The sequence below is a fragment of the Neolamprologus multifasciatus genome, chromosome 12, assembly GCF_963576455.1.
Source record: "Neolamprologus multifasciatus chromosome 12, fNeoMul1.2, whole genome shotgun sequence".
Classification (NCBI taxonomy): domain Eukaryota; kingdom Metazoa; phylum Chordata; class Actinopteri; order Cichliformes; family Cichlidae; genus Neolamprologus; species Neolamprologus multifasciatus.
Genome location: NC_140450.1, coordinates 18,141,556 through 18,160,430, shown reverse-complemented (window position 1 = coordinate 18,160,430; position 18,875 = coordinate 18,141,556). Strand labels below are relative to the sequence as shown.

At 42.8% G+C, this 18,875-nt stretch overlaps 2 protein-coding genes across 4 annotated transcripts in view; one reads left to right on the top strand and one right to left on the bottom strand.

Moving 5' to 3' along the window:
- Positions 1-716: 716 nt before the first annotated feature.
- Positions 717-6,896, top strand: selenom (selenoprotein M). Of its 2 annotated transcripts, none has more exons than XM_085181102.1 (6): positions 717-735; positions 1,657-1,829; positions 2,535-2,570; positions 2,770-2,804; positions 2,891-2,969; positions 5,021-6,896. In XM_085181102.1, the coding sequence occupies exons 2-6, from the start codon at positions 1,734-1,736 to the stop codon at positions 5,249-5,251; spliced, it is 477 nt and encodes a 158-aa protein (XP_085037228.1). In that variant the 5' UTR covers positions 717-735; positions 1,657-1,733; the 3' UTR covers positions 5,252-6,896. The 2 variants fall into 2 exon arrangements, with proteins under 2 accessions (XP_085037228.1, XP_085037227.1); XM_085181101.1 differs by lacking the exon at positions 717-735 and adding an exon at positions 874-1,023.
- The window catches only part of smtnb (smoothelin b), a 48,160-nt gene continuing 35,027 nt past the window's right edge, over positions 5,743-18,875 (bottom strand). The window contains exons 12-21 of one of the 2 annotated variants that reach the window (XM_085181076.1): positions 12,404-12,583; positions 12,119-12,194; positions 11,928-11,960; positions 10,992-11,171; positions 10,713-10,775; positions 10,537-10,609; positions 10,278-10,454; positions 10,059-10,185; positions 9,775-9,926; positions 5,743-7,337 (exon numbers count right to left, since the gene is read on the bottom strand). In XM_085181076.1, coding sequence (XP_085037202.1) covers positions 7,184-7,337; positions 9,775-9,926; positions 10,059-10,185; positions 10,278-10,454; positions 10,537-10,609; positions 10,713-10,775; positions 10,992-11,171; positions 11,928-11,960; positions 12,119-12,194; positions 12,404-12,583 — 1,215 coding nt within the window. In that variant the 3' untranslated portion in view covers positions 5,743-7,183. Of the gene's footprint in view, positions 8,432-9,774; positions 9,927-10,058; positions 10,186-10,277; positions 10,455-10,536; positions 10,610-10,712; positions 10,776-10,991; positions 11,172-11,927; positions 11,961-12,118; positions 12,195-12,403; positions 12,584-18,875 lie in introns of both variants that reach the window. The other variant, XM_085181077.1, reaches the window with a different exon arrangement.

Genomic DNA, 18,875 nt, shown 5'->3' with positions numbered 1-18,875 from the left:
AAAAATTAAAGTTAAAAATGAAATAACTGTACAACACAAATTAGAATGAAGGGTAAATTTAACTGGGAAAGAATAAAATAAAATATATAAATTAAAGTTGAAAATAAAATAACTGTACAACAAAATACACAATACACAGTATAGAAATATATAAGAATGTATGAAGAAATATAAATATATATATACACAATAACAGCAGCTGTACAAGTATTAACTGGAAATGAAGAATATAATGTCCAGTGTTGTGCAATCCACATTTGTAAGTGTCTTGTGCAGTGCAAATATGCTTAAAGTGATTTAAGTGATGAAGTGAAAACAATGTCCAGAATGTTCAGTGTGTGTGTGTGTTTTATTTGCATAAAGCAAGTATATTTGTTCACTCCCATGCTGTTAAGGGTATTAGAAACATGAAGAGTATGCTGTTGAAGTTTCTTTAGAACAGATTTAAAAAACAAATCTGATTAATTTGCGATTAATCTTGAGTTAACTATTGATAAGTATACGATTAATCGCGACTAAATATTTTAATCGACTGAGAGCCCTAATAAAAACATAACATTTGTCCCAGTGTTGTGACTGATTTATCTGTCACCGGTGGCACCAGTGAAGTCTATTTATGAACGAGTTTCACACAAATGAGCTTCACTTGACACGTAAGAAGTCTCAGCACAGCAGTCCTGAAAGGGACATCCTGAAAACAAAGAAGCTGATCGACAGCACAGTGAGTTCAGGAAGGTAAGCTGTGAAGTTGTAGTTTATCTCATTGATGTTGGCGCAACTTATTTCCACGGTTTTTTCAAGTGAGATTGTAAACCTGACACCCTTCTTAACTCAAGGGGAGGTCCTCCTCCTTCCTGTTGTTTCAACTAATGGTTTACATACCGTCACCTGCTTTAACCCCGGAAACAGAGCAGTGCAAACACAGCAAACAGCTCCAGTTTTTCTTCTTCCCAGAAATGTTTATATAGGAAGATTTATCCTTTATATTTAAACAGGAGAACAGCGAAAGAAGGTAAAATACAAGTAAGTTGGATTTATTTCATATTCGGATCTAATATTTCTTGAGCTCAGCGCTCACCGGTCACTGTGAGAACTTTTGTAGTGCGGGAATCAGACACCTGAAAAGTCTGCTCCCACACAGGGTTGTGACTCATTAAATAGTCCTTGACTTGGTAAATATCACATTTCCTTCACGGGACTCTGAGTTTTGCAACCACAATCCTTTACAACAATCGATCTTCTTTAATCCTCCTAAATCCAAGATTACACAGGCTAAATAACTTTGCATAGTTCACCCTCAGGATCAGTCTACCATATAATCCAGTGCATTTTGGAATTTTAAATTATGCTGTTATTAATGTAACACGGCGCATGTGTCACTTTGCACAAAAGGGCATCAAAAAAAAAAAAAAGAAGAAGAGCACGCAGACAATAACAGAGCTCTTTATGTTGTCCATCTCTACAATTACACCGCCTGTGACAGCCTATAGAGCGCACATGAAATCCATAGGATTCATTTCTTTTAAGGAAGCCCGGGATAACCAATGAGCGCGCTATCCACGCCTCCTCCTCTCTCCGCCACAAAAATATTTGACGTGGCATAAGGTCCGGACGTGACATAGCTGCTCATCATCTCTCCTCCCTCCTCTTCCATAGCTCGGTTACCTTCAATCATCTGCAGGTACTGGTCCTGGTGAAGAGCGAGTGTGGCTCCTCGATCTGAAGCAGGAGAAATGTGGCTGATCGTGTTGGCCAGTTTACTTCACTGCGCCTCGGCTTATGATGTGGATCTGAAGAAGCTGGAGGGGCTGGCAAGAGCGAGGGTGGAGGTAACATAAGGCTTTATTTTTTTTCATAATCCTCCCCATAAAGAAGAACACGGGAATAATTAGGGCCGATTATCAGATTCGTTTAAACGTGTGAATGGGTGCCCTGCTTTTAAACATTTTTGGATTGGGCGCATGCGTGAGCAGGACAGATGTGTACTAAGCTGAATGGATGCCTCCGTGCCTGAATGGCATGCGATCTAATGAAGAACACGGTCTCTAATTCGCAATGTTACTATTTTAGTAACCCTAAAATCGTCATCACAAAGTGACTTGGTGGAAGCTTAAAAGGGGGGCACAGGGTGTGTAACAGGCGGTCCTGCACAAAGACTGAAACTCTACACCTTTTTCTTTTGAGATCTGTGCAGTTTCCCCCAGGGTGTCACCCAGTCACCTACTTGCCAGCATCACTGAAGCAAATCATGATCTGTTGTTATTGTAGTGTTAGTCACGCCTTATACCTGAGGCTCAGATATCAGCAAAAATAGGTCGGGTAGCCTTCCCTGGGGCTGTACTAAGCGTTCTTCAAAGTAAAAGCTTGCAGTGATACCAGCACATAAATTATTTTTTTTCTGTATAAAGATGCATTACAGTTGCAGATGACGTGTGTTCAGTAATCATGTTTCCAGTTCTTGTAAAGCCCCATTTCTGAAACACGAGTTCTGCATGTAACTTTTTCTTGTTTCTTGTGTTGTTGTCTTTCCTCAGACGTGTGGTGGATGACAGCTGAACAGGCTCAGAGAGGCAAGTTTCCCTGTTATGTGAACAAAAGTGACAAAACACTGAGAGCCAGGGGTCAGAGGCAGGCTAAAGCCTTACTCCTGCCTAGAAGTTTTTTCTCTCTGAGGAACATTTTAGTTTAGAGTTTCACATAATCCCTGACAGATTTGCCACTGAAACCCAAACTGAGTAGAAAAACACTAATCCAAACCTCTGTCTGCAGGTCAAAGCCTTTGTGATCCAGGATATTCCTCTTTAGTATCCTTTCACTGAAGTGCACTGTTACTCTTTAGAAATATCTGCTCATAAACTGCACGCTGTTTAATCCCTGAGCACCACCTCAGCCATAACCTGGTGATGAAGCACATTCCTGGCGCAGACCCTGAGCTTGTCCTCCTGAACCATTATTATGAAGAGCTGGACGTAAGTGTGTGTTGTACCTTTCTTTTATTTTACTTTTGTAAATTGTATTTGTTGTTTACTTGCAGCAAATATGACACTCGTTTGTGCTGAATGTCAGAATCAGTTTAACAACTGAAGTAAAGCATCTCACAACAAACCACCAACACTTGACATCATTACTCGAAGAGATTACAGCTGAAATGATGACAAACAGGTGTCCTGTGACCGCTGAGCAGGCTCTGAGCTTTTCACGTCTTTTGGATTAAAATAACTTCAGAAGGAAACAAAAAATCTGCAGCGCACAGCTCATTCTACAGATATATCCCACTTTGATATGACAAGAATTTACTTCTAACATTTAAACTTGAACTAAATTATTACTTAACTGACTATTTAGTTACAAAAATGACAGCTTTTCCCCACCAAATTTCCTCAAAGCCTGGTTGTGCTGTGATTTTTATTTTATTTTTTTCTCAACGGTGTTTCCTTACTCCTTCTGCAAGCCTCCAGCCGTTTTAATGAATATTATTTCCTCAGGCTCTTCAGCCACATAGTCGGTTATAATAATCGTGCAACAAATCAGCAGATTGTCTTATTAATTTCATACAGTTAAAAGTAAGTAACCCTTCATATGTTAAGCCTTAAGTGTAACAAAATTCAATGGCTGTGAAATTATCTGGTCAAATATGACACGTTTTATTTTATGTGACAAAAAAACAGTGACGCAGTGAACCATCTGCTGAGATATAAGACACCCAAATTAGACGTACTTGATAAAAAGATTGATAATGATACAGAACAGTTAGAATTTGCATAAAATACTAAAATTTTACTCCAGAAACAAAACATTTGAACAGCTTGTAATGTTTTTGTGTAATTGGGAGTCACTAGTGTTGCCAAGAGCTTTTACTCATGATGGTTACATCAATGCTTTTTAAAAATAGCTGCTACTGACCACATGCTGTCATTCAACTCATATTCATTCAGTTCTGACATTTAATCAATTTATTTATTTTGCACTTCCCTAAAAGTAAAGTGAGAAACACCAGTGACTTTAACTAAAAGCTTCAAATTATTAAATAAGAGAGGAATTCAGATAAACCACTTACCACTAGCAATTCAAAACAATAGACTTTTCTCATGCAGTTACACAAGTTGAGCTTTGTTGTGTCATGTTTATAATATATGTGATAGTCCTATTATGGCGTTTTAAATGGTAAAAAGCATATTTTTGTGGTCAAAATACAGCATTGAATCACTGTACTTGACTGTGGGGATGAGCGTTTTTGTGGTGGTCGAACTTATTTATCACTTAACAAACAAAAAAATAAAATTGTTGAACTGAATATTCGAGAAGATGTAATAGTTCGGATAACGTTTTATTTGAACGTGTAAATAAATTGTAACCCTAAAGTGTTTTTCAAGTATAATATTTTTGTAAATGCCGGGAGCATTTCCATGAAATGACTCGCAGATCACTTTGTTTGATCTGCGGCTTCCTTTAAATTTTAAAGTACTCTTATGATTTAATCAGATTTTTCTCCTTTTTACTTTCCCCGTTCTCAGGTGTTATTTTGTTTTTAACTTCAGCCATATCTTTTATATAGCCTTATTTTTTCTTAACTCCTGTATTTGTTGCCGTGGTTGTGGTTAACAGCCTTTATCGCATTATTTTTTGCACCTGTTGTTCCTTCCTGTGACGTCTTGTATGTTTGCATTGTTAATCAGCCTCCACTGGAAAGGTCTTTGGGCCAGTTCCCATGCTTTTAAATGGGTTGTATGAATACAAATGTCTGTTATGACATTAAAAAGAGCAGCACATTGGCCAGAAAACTGTAACAAGGATCCAAAAGAAATGTAAAATGTTTCAGAGCTTTGTAGTTTGATCATCACGAGTGATCTTTTCACACGACACATAATTCATTTGTGCAGGTTTAATGTTTTTTCAGGTTTCTTTAAACCCATCAATGTTCAGCTCAGCTTTACTGCACTATTAATATATCACAGATCAGTGTCTTTTGTTTAGCTCACAGTTTAATGGTCCTTTTATAACAAGTGCGTTTCCTCCGCAGCGCATCGCCCTGTCTGACATGACCCGCTCTGAGATAAACGAGCTGCTGGGGAAACTGGGTTTCTACAAGAAGGCTCAGGCCGAGGCCGAGGTGCCGGAGGAGTTCCGCTTCTCTCCTGCCAAAGACAGCCCGTTCAAAAATGAGCCTGCCTACCAGCCTTCTGCTTCATCTATAGCCACAGAGGGTGCCTCCTCAGAGCCCAGCACAGAAGTCAAACACACTGACCTGTAAGACAAGACATCAGCAGTAACAGTACCCCTCTAGCTCCCTTAGCTGCTCCACAACCAGCTGATTATCACAGGTGACAGAAATGTTTGTAATTTTAGAGCCTAGCAGATTACAGATGAGCCCGTCAGCAGGCCTATGTAGACGCTCCACAGTCTGAATTTGCACCTTTTTTTTATGCCACTGTCCATTGTGTTGTCATCTGTGGTAATGATCTTTGCCTCATTTGAGCTCTTTTGTGTGTCTGTGATTGCCTCTGACCTACTGTGAAACTAAATGAAGCCTCAGGCTGAAAATCGTCTGACTGGCCTGGGGTTGATGCTGCATGTTCTGGTGGGTTGGGCTGATGCGCACAAAAAGACTCAAGTGCATGGAAAGTAAACCATTTTTAAAAAGAAGTGTGCTGTGGCTCTTGTTGTGCTGAGTGTTTGTGTGCAGATATCCCACGCTGCCGGGACCATGGATAGTCTTCAAAGCAATAATCCCACAAACACACGTTTGTTTCTCAAATTGGTTTATTTCATATTTAACTGTGGTGCACAGAAAAATGAAATAATGTGTTTTAGCTCTCATATATATACACACACACACACACATACAATACTCCACTGCTTCATGAAAGTTTTTTTTTTTGTCAGCAGCAGATAGTTCTCAAATAATCTCTCAAATCTAAGAAATAAGCTTCTTTTAAATCAACTCTGAACCCAAATTTTCTTCTCGTAGAAACCCAAATTTTATACAAGTGAAATAAAATATTCATTTAAAATTATTTTTTGTCCCGTTTCCTCTTAGCTACATTTAATTAAATATACAGTTGGCTGGTTATCAGTCATGAGTCCTCATGTTTGTACTGAAAGCCGGCTTTCACACAAGAAAATATAACATTGTGGCATCTTAAGCTTATCGACAAAACCTTTTAAAAGCACGATGTACACACCAGCGTTAACCGTATTAAAAACTACTCAAGCATAAATAAGGAGCCCTCTAACAGAGCTGTGTGAGAATGTGTGTGGCAGGGCAATGCAGGAGTGGTGGGAGGTGTGTGTGTGCTGTCCACCAAACAGCCAGTAATGACACAAATCAGCTGAATGACTTCTTTGTACCGAAATACAAAAAAATCCAAACCTCGGTTTAACAGCTAGCATCTTTCATCCATACTTATATGATGGTGATGATGATGATGGTGGTGGTGTGGTCATACAGGATGGATCAAATGTCCAGTAAATGTCCTCAGTAGCTGTTTGGACTTCAGAAAAGTGAGATTACAGCAACGATGTTGAATCCACTTGAATAACAAAGGCAGAAAATCCCTGTGCTCATGTAATAAGAATCCTTATACTCATCAATTACATCAAAATGAAAATAACTTAATTAAAACACTTCAAGCAACATGAGTTTGGTTTAAAAAAAAAAGTAAAAGTACCAAAATTGAATAGAAATAATAAGTTTTTTCTTTTTCAGTGAGATTACTGAGAGAAGTGCAAACACATTACAGTACTTACAAAAGTGTAGCAGAGAAAAACGCATGTACAAATACTTTAAAAACTGCAAATACTAGAAAACTATTTTTCTTTTTCCCCTCTTGGCCGTTTCTCAGTACAACAGCAATGTGATCAAACGACTGCCTGTTGAATATTACTTGGAGTTTTTTTTTTTTTTAAACAAAGGGGTCTTTTTAAGAATCATGCTGCTGCTGACCTCTTACTGGAGAACGGTAGACTTTTGTGTCGACAGTGTGTGTGTGTCCAGAATAAGCAACACACATTATCACTGCCGGAAGACATTTTAAGCTGATTTTAACTGATACATACACACGCACACACGCTTACAATCCCCAAGCCGACCATCAGAGATGTGCAACTGTTTGACCCAGCCTGCTGTCAGAGTGGAGGCCATCATCAGGTGAAGGTTGGGGGTGGGGGGGAGCCCGAAAACAGGTCAGAGGTCACAGGGCCGACCCATGGACATCTCATATCTGCGCAGGTGGTTGACCAGAGACTGCACATAGGTGAAGACGCATTTGGAGTCTGGTTTGTTACCCATGATCATCATGTCTTCCACCTCCAGCAAAGGCATGCAGTTGGCGTGGGTCCTGAGGAACAGGCGTACAGGACAGCGTGCATGAGAAAGCAGAACAGACAGAAGACCAGCTGGGAAGGAGAAATCATCATGTTCACTACAAGTTTTTTTTCTTTTTCAAATAGATGATTCTTTATCTATGAATATAGTATAAATGGCCATGGAGGAGGTCTTTAACAGTAGGAAAAGCTGCAAAAACGTTGCTGCTCTTCACATTTTCCAAAGCTGTTTAGTGTGCTAGAGTCTTTGGCACATTTGCTCTAAACCATTATGGACCCTTTAAAAGCTCTGTATAAATAAACTTGGGTAATGTTGGGCATTTCAATAAACAGTTTTAAGAACTGAGACCTCCAGTGTGAGCTATGCAGAGTGTAACCACAAGGTGGCAACATCTCCTCACACTAACCCCCCTGAGAAGTCCCACAAAGAGAAAAAGCACCTAAAAACAGCAGATGGGACGATGAGATAATAAACGTCAACAACATAACATTTTTTCAGTAATTTCAGGAACTGTGGACATAAATCATTCTGAACTTTATTTCTATTAGAGTATTTTTACAAGGCTTGACAAGCCAAGTGCATAAACACCTGTAACCTTACACTTGATAAAAACTCGGTGCACAAAGCAGGCTTCATCCTTCTCTGTTTTTTTCCTTAACTCTGTTTGAAACGTTGTGATCTGGCAGTTCCTTTTAAAGCACTGATCTGCAGATGGTCCTGGCCCTCTGCCTGAGCCATAGTCTCAGAATACAGATACACACATGCTATCACACACACACCATGTTTGGTACTTTAGAGCTTCAGATTAACATGAAGCATCAAATATCCAAAAGAAGCCAATAAAGGAGTTTTTCTGTGTTTTACATTTTAAGTCTGTCGGGAACCACAGAGTGTGTGCGATTCCCTCACAAGCTCGTCCCCTCTCTCACCATAGGCTCAGTTTTAGCTGCGGTGCAACTCTAGGAGGAATTTTTGGTTTTAACCAGGCCCTTCGTCACCAGACCCCTGTAGAACTCCTGCAGGTACGTGTACACACACTTCCAATCTGGCTCACGCATCTTCACCATGTCGTCCACATCCAGCAGCTGGGGACAGTCCACTAGTTTCCTGCGCCCCCGGCCAGCGGGGGAAGGGGGTAGAGGAAGGGAATAGGGAGAGGAAGGAAAAGACCCAAAAAGACAGAAACAACGTGGAGAGAATAGGAAAGACAACAGGCAAAGGACAGATAAAAAGACACAGAAGGAACGGGACGGAGAGAGTAGACAAAGAGATGGAGAGTGTGGGAAAATGAGGAAGTGGGAGTGGAAAAAAAAACAGAAAGCAGTGAGCAGCCAGTGAAAAACAAAAACAGAAGGAGTGAGAAAGAACACAAAGAAAAAACAATCACATTACATTCTGTGTTCACAAATATATCCATGAGCTGACATGCTTCATGAACATCTCAGTACATACAGTGCGTGACAAAAACACGTACGCACACACACAAAGGCGAAACAAAATGTCAAATGAGCGCCAGGCGATGCTCATTTAGCCTTTTTGTTTGCTGTTGTTTTTTTCTGTGCACTGAGACGAGGACATTTTTGTTGTTGTTTTTTTAACCATAATCAATGTGAAATACGAGACACGATGAAAAAAACAACGTGGATTCTGCAAAAAACACACAAAAAAAACAAAGTTACAACGACAGAGTGACTAACAAAAACAACCACACTGGTGCACAGTATAGTGTGTGTTTGAGTGCGTATCAAGAATCCAGATAGTAAACATAAACTATTGGTGGGGATTGGAGTGCCCGGGGAGGTGAGTGATGGTGCAACACAAAGGTGAGAAGATCTGGGGGAGTGGGTGGGGCTGTGGCTGAGTGACAGGACAGCGCTGAGTACGATTCACTACTCGAGATATCTCAGCGTTACATTATCCTGGTAGGAGCACGTGAAGATGCACACACAGCTGGGTGGGGGTACCAAAAGTGAAGACTGGTGGCATAAAAGAGGATTTTGAAAAAGAAAAGAACAAGGAGAGGAAAGAGTTTTAGACTAAAATAGAGGGACATGACTCAAGGCACAGAGGCGAGCTTAGAAGTTTTGTTTTTGTTTTTTTTTTTAACCTGTTTGCTGTTTGGAGTGGGATTGCCCGTGGGGATCTGGTTTGGAGGAGACTGGGGTGTCAGAGTGGTTACTCATAGCAGAGGAGAGAGTGGAGGTTTAGAGGCAGAGGTATTAGACTAGTAATGGGCTCAGTCATGAGTGGGGTTTTGATAAACCTGGGAGAAAGGGGGAAAGCAGGACATCGGTCGAGAAGTTTTCCCATACCGCTGGTCTGCAAATGCCGGCAGCGAATCAAACTGGCTCATCACTTCTACACCTATAGGCCTAACACAGTAGTTCTTCCATTGGTTTCCTACAGTCACTGCAAATGTTAGGAAGAACCTGTCTTCAGCGTGTACTCACTCTGCAGCGCTAAAGGCCACCTCAAAGTTTTGCCTGCGGTTGCTCGGGCTCAGGGAGTTGTAGTCAAAGGCTTCGGGGAAGAAATTGTGCACCAGGGCACAGAACGCCATGCCGTCACTCCAGCTGGATGAAAAATTCTGAATATCCACATGCTGACGAAGGAAAAGAAACAAAAGAGATACGCAGACGGGGATGGATAAGCAGTGGAAACTTTCCCAAAGTATCATCTCAGCTTAGGTTCAAGATTAAAAATGAGCACTTAGCGTGGAGGATCGCTGGCTCACCTCATATGAGCGGGTCTTGGCACGACACCAGTCGAGTAGCATCTGCTTGATGGAGTTTGCATTGGGTACGCCAAAGCTGGTGGAGCGCTGGACTTTGTTTACCTTGGCCACCGCCTGATTTCCAGGGCTAAAAGAAAAGTCGGTTTTGTGTTAATATTTACATGCCTCCATCTGCTCCTTTTCTTTCTTTGGTAGCACTACCTTTCTGTTTATTCTTACCCGCCTCCCTCCTTCTCCAGCTTCTCTATCATGGCTTTGCGGGCCTGCATGGCCGATGTCTTCGGCAGCGTCTGAGCCCTCATCAGCTCCTTGCGCCTCTCCGCCTGCCTTCGCTCGATGGCGGCCAACCCACCGCTGGCACTTCGCGACAACGCGTCGTCCTCGCGGTCGAACACACTGAGCGCAGGAGTTTAATTTGAGAGAGTGCACAGATATTTAAATCTGCTGTAGTTAACAGTACAAATGCCTCGTGACCAACCTTCCTATTTTTTTGCTCGTGTTAGTGGAGGTGGAAGAGGTGAAGCTGAATGATTTTGACTGGACTGTCCCTCCTAGAACGACAATCACACGGACACATTAATGAGAAGATTAAGAAAAAAAAATGCAATGCACTTGAGTGAATGTGTTTTTGTAAATCCAGCAAGCAAAACTCACTGTCTGTTTTCTGCACATAACTGGACTCGACAATAGTACTGCGTGTTGATTTGCTCCCATCATCTGAAAACACACAAAAACTTTTTTAAATCAACCATTCTTTACAAAATTCTTCCCATCTCTGTCTTTATAATCAATTTTTTTGCATTGTTTTGATGCAACACAATTTTACTCTTTTTACTTTCAAGCTAATGTCTTTGTTTTGAATGTTTATAGATTGGTTTTATTGTTTTGGTTTTACTTCAGTTAAATGCTGGTTCAAGAAAGATTAGAGACTACCAGACTGAGCAAAGCGGTTCGTTTTGGTGATTTGGCCGACGGCTGACCCATCTGCCGACTTCTCCACCTTGCTCGTGACCACCTCTCCCGCTCCGACCCCGGCACGACCTTTCTGCACCCGGTCGTCTCTCTGCTGCCGGAGCTCCTGCAGGCGGGTTTCGCGCTCCTTTTCTCTCTGGTCTGGAGGAGAGGAGACGGGAATGGTAGAGAGATGATGTCAGTGGAAAAAGAGGAGGAGGAGAAGGAGGACAAGAGGTCCTAAAGCTGACAGCACCTCATCTGACTGCCACAAATTTGGATTAAGTGAGGCCTTCCAGATTTGAGGCAATATGTTTCAGAATTCTTTCCACGGGACTGTGAGGGTTTCTGAGCACACAAACACCCACAGGTGGGAGTCTTAACAGGCAAGCCAAAGCTGTCAAATAAGATGTTCTGCGCAAACACCACAGACCACAGAGAACAAATACACACCGCGATGTCAAAAACGCTGGTACCTGCACTGATGGCTGTAGTTTTTCTCAGAAAACACGCATGCATTTACACATTCTGCACAGTATTAATGATTTACTAACTTAAATTGTGTCTAATATCTAGATCACCGAGGCCCTCTTGGACCCTTTGCATGCTCATTTCCACTGAATCCACTGACGCATCCACTCTAAATCTGAGCTCACCATTAGCAGGTGCCTAATGAAACGTGGTGAGTGCCCGCAGAAAAACAGATCTTAACTGTTGTAGGGTGAGTGTTTAACACATTAAAAAAACCAAAAACAAAACACAGGATGCATGCACGATACCAAAAAATGTCATAATATCCTCCATCACAAACCACATCTAAGATTGTTGCAGTCTCACAATGACAGGGTGTGTGTACACAAAAAGGCAAACACAGGCAAGTATAAATTGTTATTGCACACTGCACACCACCTGTCCTACCCATTTCCTCTTGAGTACATCCCAGCGTGGCCTCTGAGGGCAGAATTAAAGGCAATTACGTGTCAAGATAAGGTATAAACAATAACAAAAAAGTAGATGAAAATTAGAAATCATCAGGCCTGACTGCTTTTAAATATCTAAAAAGAAAGCCTTCATGCAGTTTGGAGTAACAGTAAGATGCATGGTGTTACCTCTCTTTCTTTTACGGAGGTCTCTCATGGCTGCGCGGATCAGCTTCCTCTCCTCAAAGTCTTTTGACTCATCGAGCTGTGAAAGAGGGGATGGAAACATGAGGGGTCGTTCTATGCAAATTCGCCCAATCGGTACTTTCTATGCTACAAATCTGCACACACACTGCAGAGCTGTGACAAGGTTTAGTGTCAATGCACAAACTTTCCACATGCCTGAATCAAAACACCACTTTTATCGAAATAATAACTTAAATCATTGAGAATTATGGCTCTGGAGTGACGTACCATTTTGTCGAGGAGCTCTTCATCCTCGATCGCAGCCAGCTTTTCAGCCGTTAGTTTCCCGGAGAATTCAGCAGGTTTGGTCTGAGCGCCAGAGCCATTGGGAATGACTGGGACGTGACGCTGGACAGACGAGACAGCTGAAAACACTGGCTCAGAAGCGACGACGGGCCCTGTCTCCATCTGCGCACAAAACGAACACAGTAACACAACACAGAGCGTGAACAGGAGCACATATATTATCATAGACTGCAAAGAAAACCGTGACCTTAGTTGGAAATCAGTGAGCTACTGGAAGGACACCAGAGCCAGAACCAAAATGAAGGAGGGTAAAAAAGAAAACTTATTTGAAAGTGGCTGACATTTAAGATGTAATCAGAACAAGCCGAGGGCTGCTCTAACACATCGCAGGGACAGTACGTCCGACACTTCCTGTCCAGTAATAACTTCCTTGTCTCTAGGCCAGCTCCAGCGGGATGATCTGCGAGGGAGTGACAATAAGCACACGAGGCTAAAAGAAACCCTGCCAAGTTACTGTTCACTAGTTTATGGAGTGCTGCTGACACATGGATTTTTCTTAATCATACAACACTGCTGCCAACCCCAGAGTTTATGTGACAGATGCAATACTTTACTCTCACTGTAAAATAGGGACAACGCATTACTATATAAAAAAGTCCAGAGGAAAAATATCTCCTAAGGGCTGAGGAGCAGAGCTGAGGAACGTGGGAATGTGTTGCATTATTGAGAGTTACCATGAATCCTATAGAAAATTCCTTTTACATGTTCATATGGTGCTGAATGCCTGTGGCAGACTATATGTTCTAGCTGTGGCCTCAATGCTTTTGCTGTAAACGACTCTGGGTCCAGATATAGCTCAGGCAGCTGGTCCCATCTGTATCCACAGCCGCCGAGACCTGCCCACTGAAGTCCCCCGGCCAAACCAGGTCTCAGCAGGGAGGGACAATGCCCAGCTCAGCCACAGAACTGGGTGATCAAAGGTGGCCCCTGGTTTTCAACTCTTTTCTGGACACAGAGTTCTGACCCATGGGACAGGCTGGACTGAGAGGCCCGCGACCGATGAAGAATGTTCTGGGAGGCAATGCAGCCAGACAAGGTCTCTGAGTCAGGCCACAGGGGGAATGCACACGGGGTGAGAAGCTCCCCGATAACCTTTGTGGTCGAGTCATGTATAACTAAGCCTAAGTGTACCTATAAACATCCAAGTTATTGTGGAATTTAAAAAAAGCCTGTTTTGATAGTTTTTTTTTTTTCTGTGATGGGAGACTGCTTTGACCAGTTCCAGGTGAAAAAGTATAAATAGAAAAAATGCCAAAACAAGCTGAAACTGGGCAAAGACATACAGAAACACGATCAGATAAGATCACCCCTCATTATCACATCGGTCTGCTGGAAGGATTACCACTTAATGGAAACCAGTCACCTTGACTTAAAGTAGTTGATTGGCGGTCCCAGCTGCCTCCACAAGATTAGACTCTGCATGGTTCAATAACTGAATCTCATGCTGCAAATTTACAATATCCCTGGAAATGTTACAAGTGCACACACAGAGGATATGTTACACAGTAGCAAAAGCAAACAAGCCTCAAGATGAGGACCACATCTAATCAGAGCCTTTCAGTCTTTTCTAACCTGACGTCTTGATACTAGGCTCTTTTCTGAAAAACATGAACGTACATGCCACGCGCTGTGCCACATGAGTTAAAAACGCCTTCAGTGGCTTTGCGGGACCTGCTTTCCTTCCCTGCATTTTCTTTCTAACTCGAGATTGCAACTTTATAAATGAGAAGGAAAAAAAAGCCGAAGAAAGACTTCAAACGTTCAATTCTATCTTCATGTGCCTGCCAAAGTGAGCACGGCACACAATCTGCAGATGGCAAACTAAAAGGCTGCTGCTAAATGTAATCATCCTTCCCTCCGCCGGGAAGTGCATCCACTCAACAGAACACTTGCAGGCATCCATGAATGCGAACCGGGACACAATTAGAGACGCATGGTGTTACAGCACAGGAATACCTCTGTGACAGACTGCGGTGGAGTCCTTCACATAAACACAATCTGTCAGAACTCTGTGGCAGCTGAGACGGTCAGCTGAGACGGTCAAGCTTACTGAGAGATTTGAAAGAGGTGGCCAGAGAGAGTATGTGGTTTGAACACGGGATCGCTGCTGCGGCACATAAAATTAATGGTCTGCTGATCCGCAGGTATTGGCAACACTGGCACAAAAAGACAGTCCCATTCTTCAAGTGGCTTATCTGAACTAAAGGGATCATGATCAGAATCATTAACAGAGCAGTACCGTGCTGTTGCAAAGAGAAATGTTTGCCATCAGAGAGGGAGCAGAGAGGGAGCGGCACGTAGCAAAGGTTGGCGGGTGAGGGGCCGGTGAAGGTGCGTTTGTCCTGGGAGACACAGAGACTGAGTGCTGGATGGGCGTTAGAGGCTCCTGGGGTACACTTAACTGACTATGCAGGAGACGGTGTGCTTGGGTTTCCTGAGGTGCACTGGAAAGAGAGTGTTGGGGAGTGCAGCTGGAAGCATCCTGAAGTTTTTCGGACCCAGTCTCCTGCATGCAGGATGGAGCACCACCAGATGAAGTTTTGCTTTTATTAGAAATTAAACTGGAGCAGTCTTTGCTGTAAAGTTCATGCATTGATGGACCAGGTAGCCCCATCACCTGACACAGGGCCTCAACTTGCCTCATCAGCCTTTCCTGCTGAATCCTCAGTCTCAGGTTCTCCTCCTGCAACCTGGAAATTGTCTCAGCCAGAGGAGCCACCTCAGCCGCAGCCTCATCCAGCCGGGCATCCACTCGCTTCCCAAAGGCTTGCAGGTCACTGTGGATCTCCCCCACGGCACAGCGCAACGTTGCCTCAAATTTCTTCACACCAAATTGCTCCTCTTCATCCTCAGCTTCATCCTGAGCAAACAGGTCCCCAATTACTTCTTCGAGGCCAGACTCAGCACAAGCACTGTCTGGGCTTCCCAAAGCCTCAGGAGACTGAGAGGCTGGGAGGAAGTCCAGGTTCACTCCAGGCATGGCCAGACAAAATTTAACTCACACTGGCCAATGTCCTCTTTGCTGAAATACACACAAGTTTCCAAAAGGTTTATCCTGAGGTGTCAGATCAGGGCTGTGTCCTATGCCTCAGTGAGAATAGAAGTGTCCTCTCAGAAAACAATGCATGACCTTTATACCCCCAGCAAATCCCCCTTGCAACCAATGAGTATGCAGGGAATCCCGTTTCCCAGGCAGCCCACACCTACTTATTTCTAGGTGCCCTGGGCGTGTATATTTATCTCCTGCCCCACTGTTATTCCACTGAGCTGGTTAGATCTGGGGCACTGGGGGAGGCCAGAGGGGGAATTGTAGTGACCACAAGTCAGGAAACTCACACCTCCCAGTTCAACTTTCCTTTTATCTAAAACACGTCCTTCACACCTCCACTGGCAGGCAGCAGGCATTTAGATGTGGCTCTAGGCCTGGGCTGAGGTGAAAAAGTTGCACACTGGTTGTACACCTCCTTTACTAAAGGCTTTCTAACAAAATACAACCTGATTCATCAGCTCAGCCATTTTGCATGATTACCATTCAAGATATAGCTCCAGATTTGGGAAGAGGGCAAAGAATTTAGGTCCATGAGAAAACCAGACATGCTGTGGATATGAAGTAAAGCCCTGTTTTCAGAGCTCTGGGCAAGGATGTTAGGAAGGACAGCAATTCAAAAATTTCGTTCAAGGGTAAAGTCAAATTAGCCAGTGCTGATGTCAAGTACTTTTGCTGCACCACAGAACAGAAATCAAATAGTACTGTGCATACTGCATCTATGAACACAGTGTGAACAGAAGCATTTCATGATAAATATGTGATCATTGATGACAGACATAAAGATTAAAATGAGGACTGGAACTGGGGAGAAATTTGACAAAGTGCAACAGTCTCTGGAATTTAAAGATAAGCAAATGAGAATGACGTGGGCTCGAAGAGTGAATACAAATGCTTAGCGGCAGCAGGAACAATAGCCCAACCCACGGAGGACATCGCTCTACTCTATTAATTAAGTACATCCCCAGTCTTTACCCTCCGGTCTGTGAACCAAGCTTAAATCTGTGACAGACATGAACTGGTTGTGTACCCAGCATGCGTCATGCATCGGCAGCATGCTAACAATAGAGTTTTCATCCCTCTGTGTGACAGCGAGACAATCTGCCACTGACTTTGAGCCTAGACGTCCACGTTCATGCGGCAGCACCACCAGCGTGACCGAGAGCTTTGAAATAATCTCTGCGACTTTTGGAAAGGTCAACTGTCCTGTCATCGCCATGGTTATAAAGCTAAGGCATCATTTGTACTTGTGTTCAAGGCCAGCTATCAGCATGGACAGACAGCGGACAAAACAGGCAGGAGCAGCTGCGATCACTTAGAGCAGAAGCCAACATTAATTAGCCACCGCCTAAAATGAACTCTCATTGTAGTGAAACACTGCGAGCACTTAGCCGAAATAAAAAACTACAAGTCACTCAGTATTTGGACTTTTTCATTGTTAATATGATCTGAACCGGTCTCTCAAATGGCTCCTGATTTAAAAGTGATCGTCTAGAAAAGAAAAGCCGATGCTATCAGCGTCTTTTATTGAGATAGAAATAAATTGCAAGTGCTCAGGTTAGACCACCAAAGTGAAGGCCAGACCACCCAAACAGATCAGAGTTTCATCTCAAAACCACTCTGGTCAATTAACATCACTAAACAGGAAGAGTTTATTTAAAAGCACGCCATCCTGTGCACTCTCTTATAGTCACTAATGTGAAAAGGGTATGTGGGTAAGCTTCTTTAAGGTCAATCCTCCTGACATGTCACCTTCTCTCTCTCTTATACACACACACACACAAGCTAAACCAGAGAAAGTCAGGCAACAGGTGGTCTCTGCATCTGCCTGAACCAACCCACCAACCTCTGAGCTCAGCTTAACCAACGGTGTCTGTTATTTTTCACAGTCTCATTAGCGTGGTGACTGAGGCTCAGTCTTCGATGGTGAGCAGAAGCTGTTGAAATATCAGCAGCAGCCTTAATGCAGCTCTGTGCTTTCTCACTGAAGGTGTTTGCGTTAAACTTATACAACTACAACGCAGCTGTCTGGATGTTGTAAACCACTGCATGCTGCTGCCAGCATGCTGGCATACCTGTGCTGTGTCGCTGGAGCCCATTTTTGATCCACCAACCTCAACAGTTACAGATAGCACAGTTGTTGTCTGGTAACTGTTTAGAAGTAATCCTATGCACAGCTGCACTTAAAGACATTACCTGCATGCTAGGATAAACCTCACATCTTGCAGAAGATTTGTCTTCTTCATACAAAAATCTGTCTTTTATAAGAAAGCTGTTATGCTGAAAGGAGGGTCCACAGGCACAGCCTTGTGGACCCTCTTCCCAGCCCTAATTAACCTACTCTCAAATCTCATAATCAGATTACCACTGCGCTCAACACACGGGGGGAGGGGGGACACAAAGCCATTAAAGAGTAAACAGAACATTGTTTGTTGTGCCTTTCCTCTCTCAATCACCCACTCTCCATTAACTAGGATGCTTCCTTTCATGGTAGAGTGAAGGATTTAAGAAATGAGGCAAATGGGAGTTTATCTGTTCTCCCAGACCTCAGAGGTTATAGTTTGGTCATTTCTGACTGCTGTAACTTTCCAATCCTATGGAAAGACCAATCCACCCAGTCAGTGCAGTGTGTGCACATGCAGCACTGTGCAAATGGCCTGATCCACACCTCATTTCTTTATGTTTTGCTAGGAAAATGGGAAATGGGCGCAGTGCAGCTTTGGCACACAGTAGATTCATCAGCTGATGGGCCAGATGTATCTCTCAGGTCCCGTGTCAGGTTTTTCCTGGATTCTTTCCAATTTTGTAAGGGAATGACTTTCAGATAGTGCTGTAGTGGGGGTTTTAGGCCCAAGACTTCCAGTTTTCTCCTCAACTTGTTCAGTTTTCTCAGTTTTTTTAAGAGATAAGATAAGAGAGACTCTGTACACCAGGATGAGATAGTCCAAGTTTTCAGCTAATAGCGCTTTTGGAATCATGCTGATGAAAAAAATATAATTTGATATCCGTCAAACTGTGTTATCTTTGGCATTTTTCATAAAGAAATGTTCTTTGCTAAGTTGTCTAGATACAACACAGGTTGATCCCTTGCGTTACATGTAGTTTCATGCTTCAACAACTCATAGGTCAGCGTTAACTGGCTTAAAAAGCAAAAAAATGTTCCTTTGAATGTTTACAAGGCCTTATAATTAGTGAAAAAGTAGCCAATGTCCAGGGAAAACTTTAAAAAATCTCTAGAAAGCCTGAAGAAATAGGTTTTCTAAAAATTACAAAAAGGAAATGAGGGGTAGTTCAAGACTTTTGCACAGCACTGAAGGTGTATTTAGGAAACATTTCCTGGATAATTTT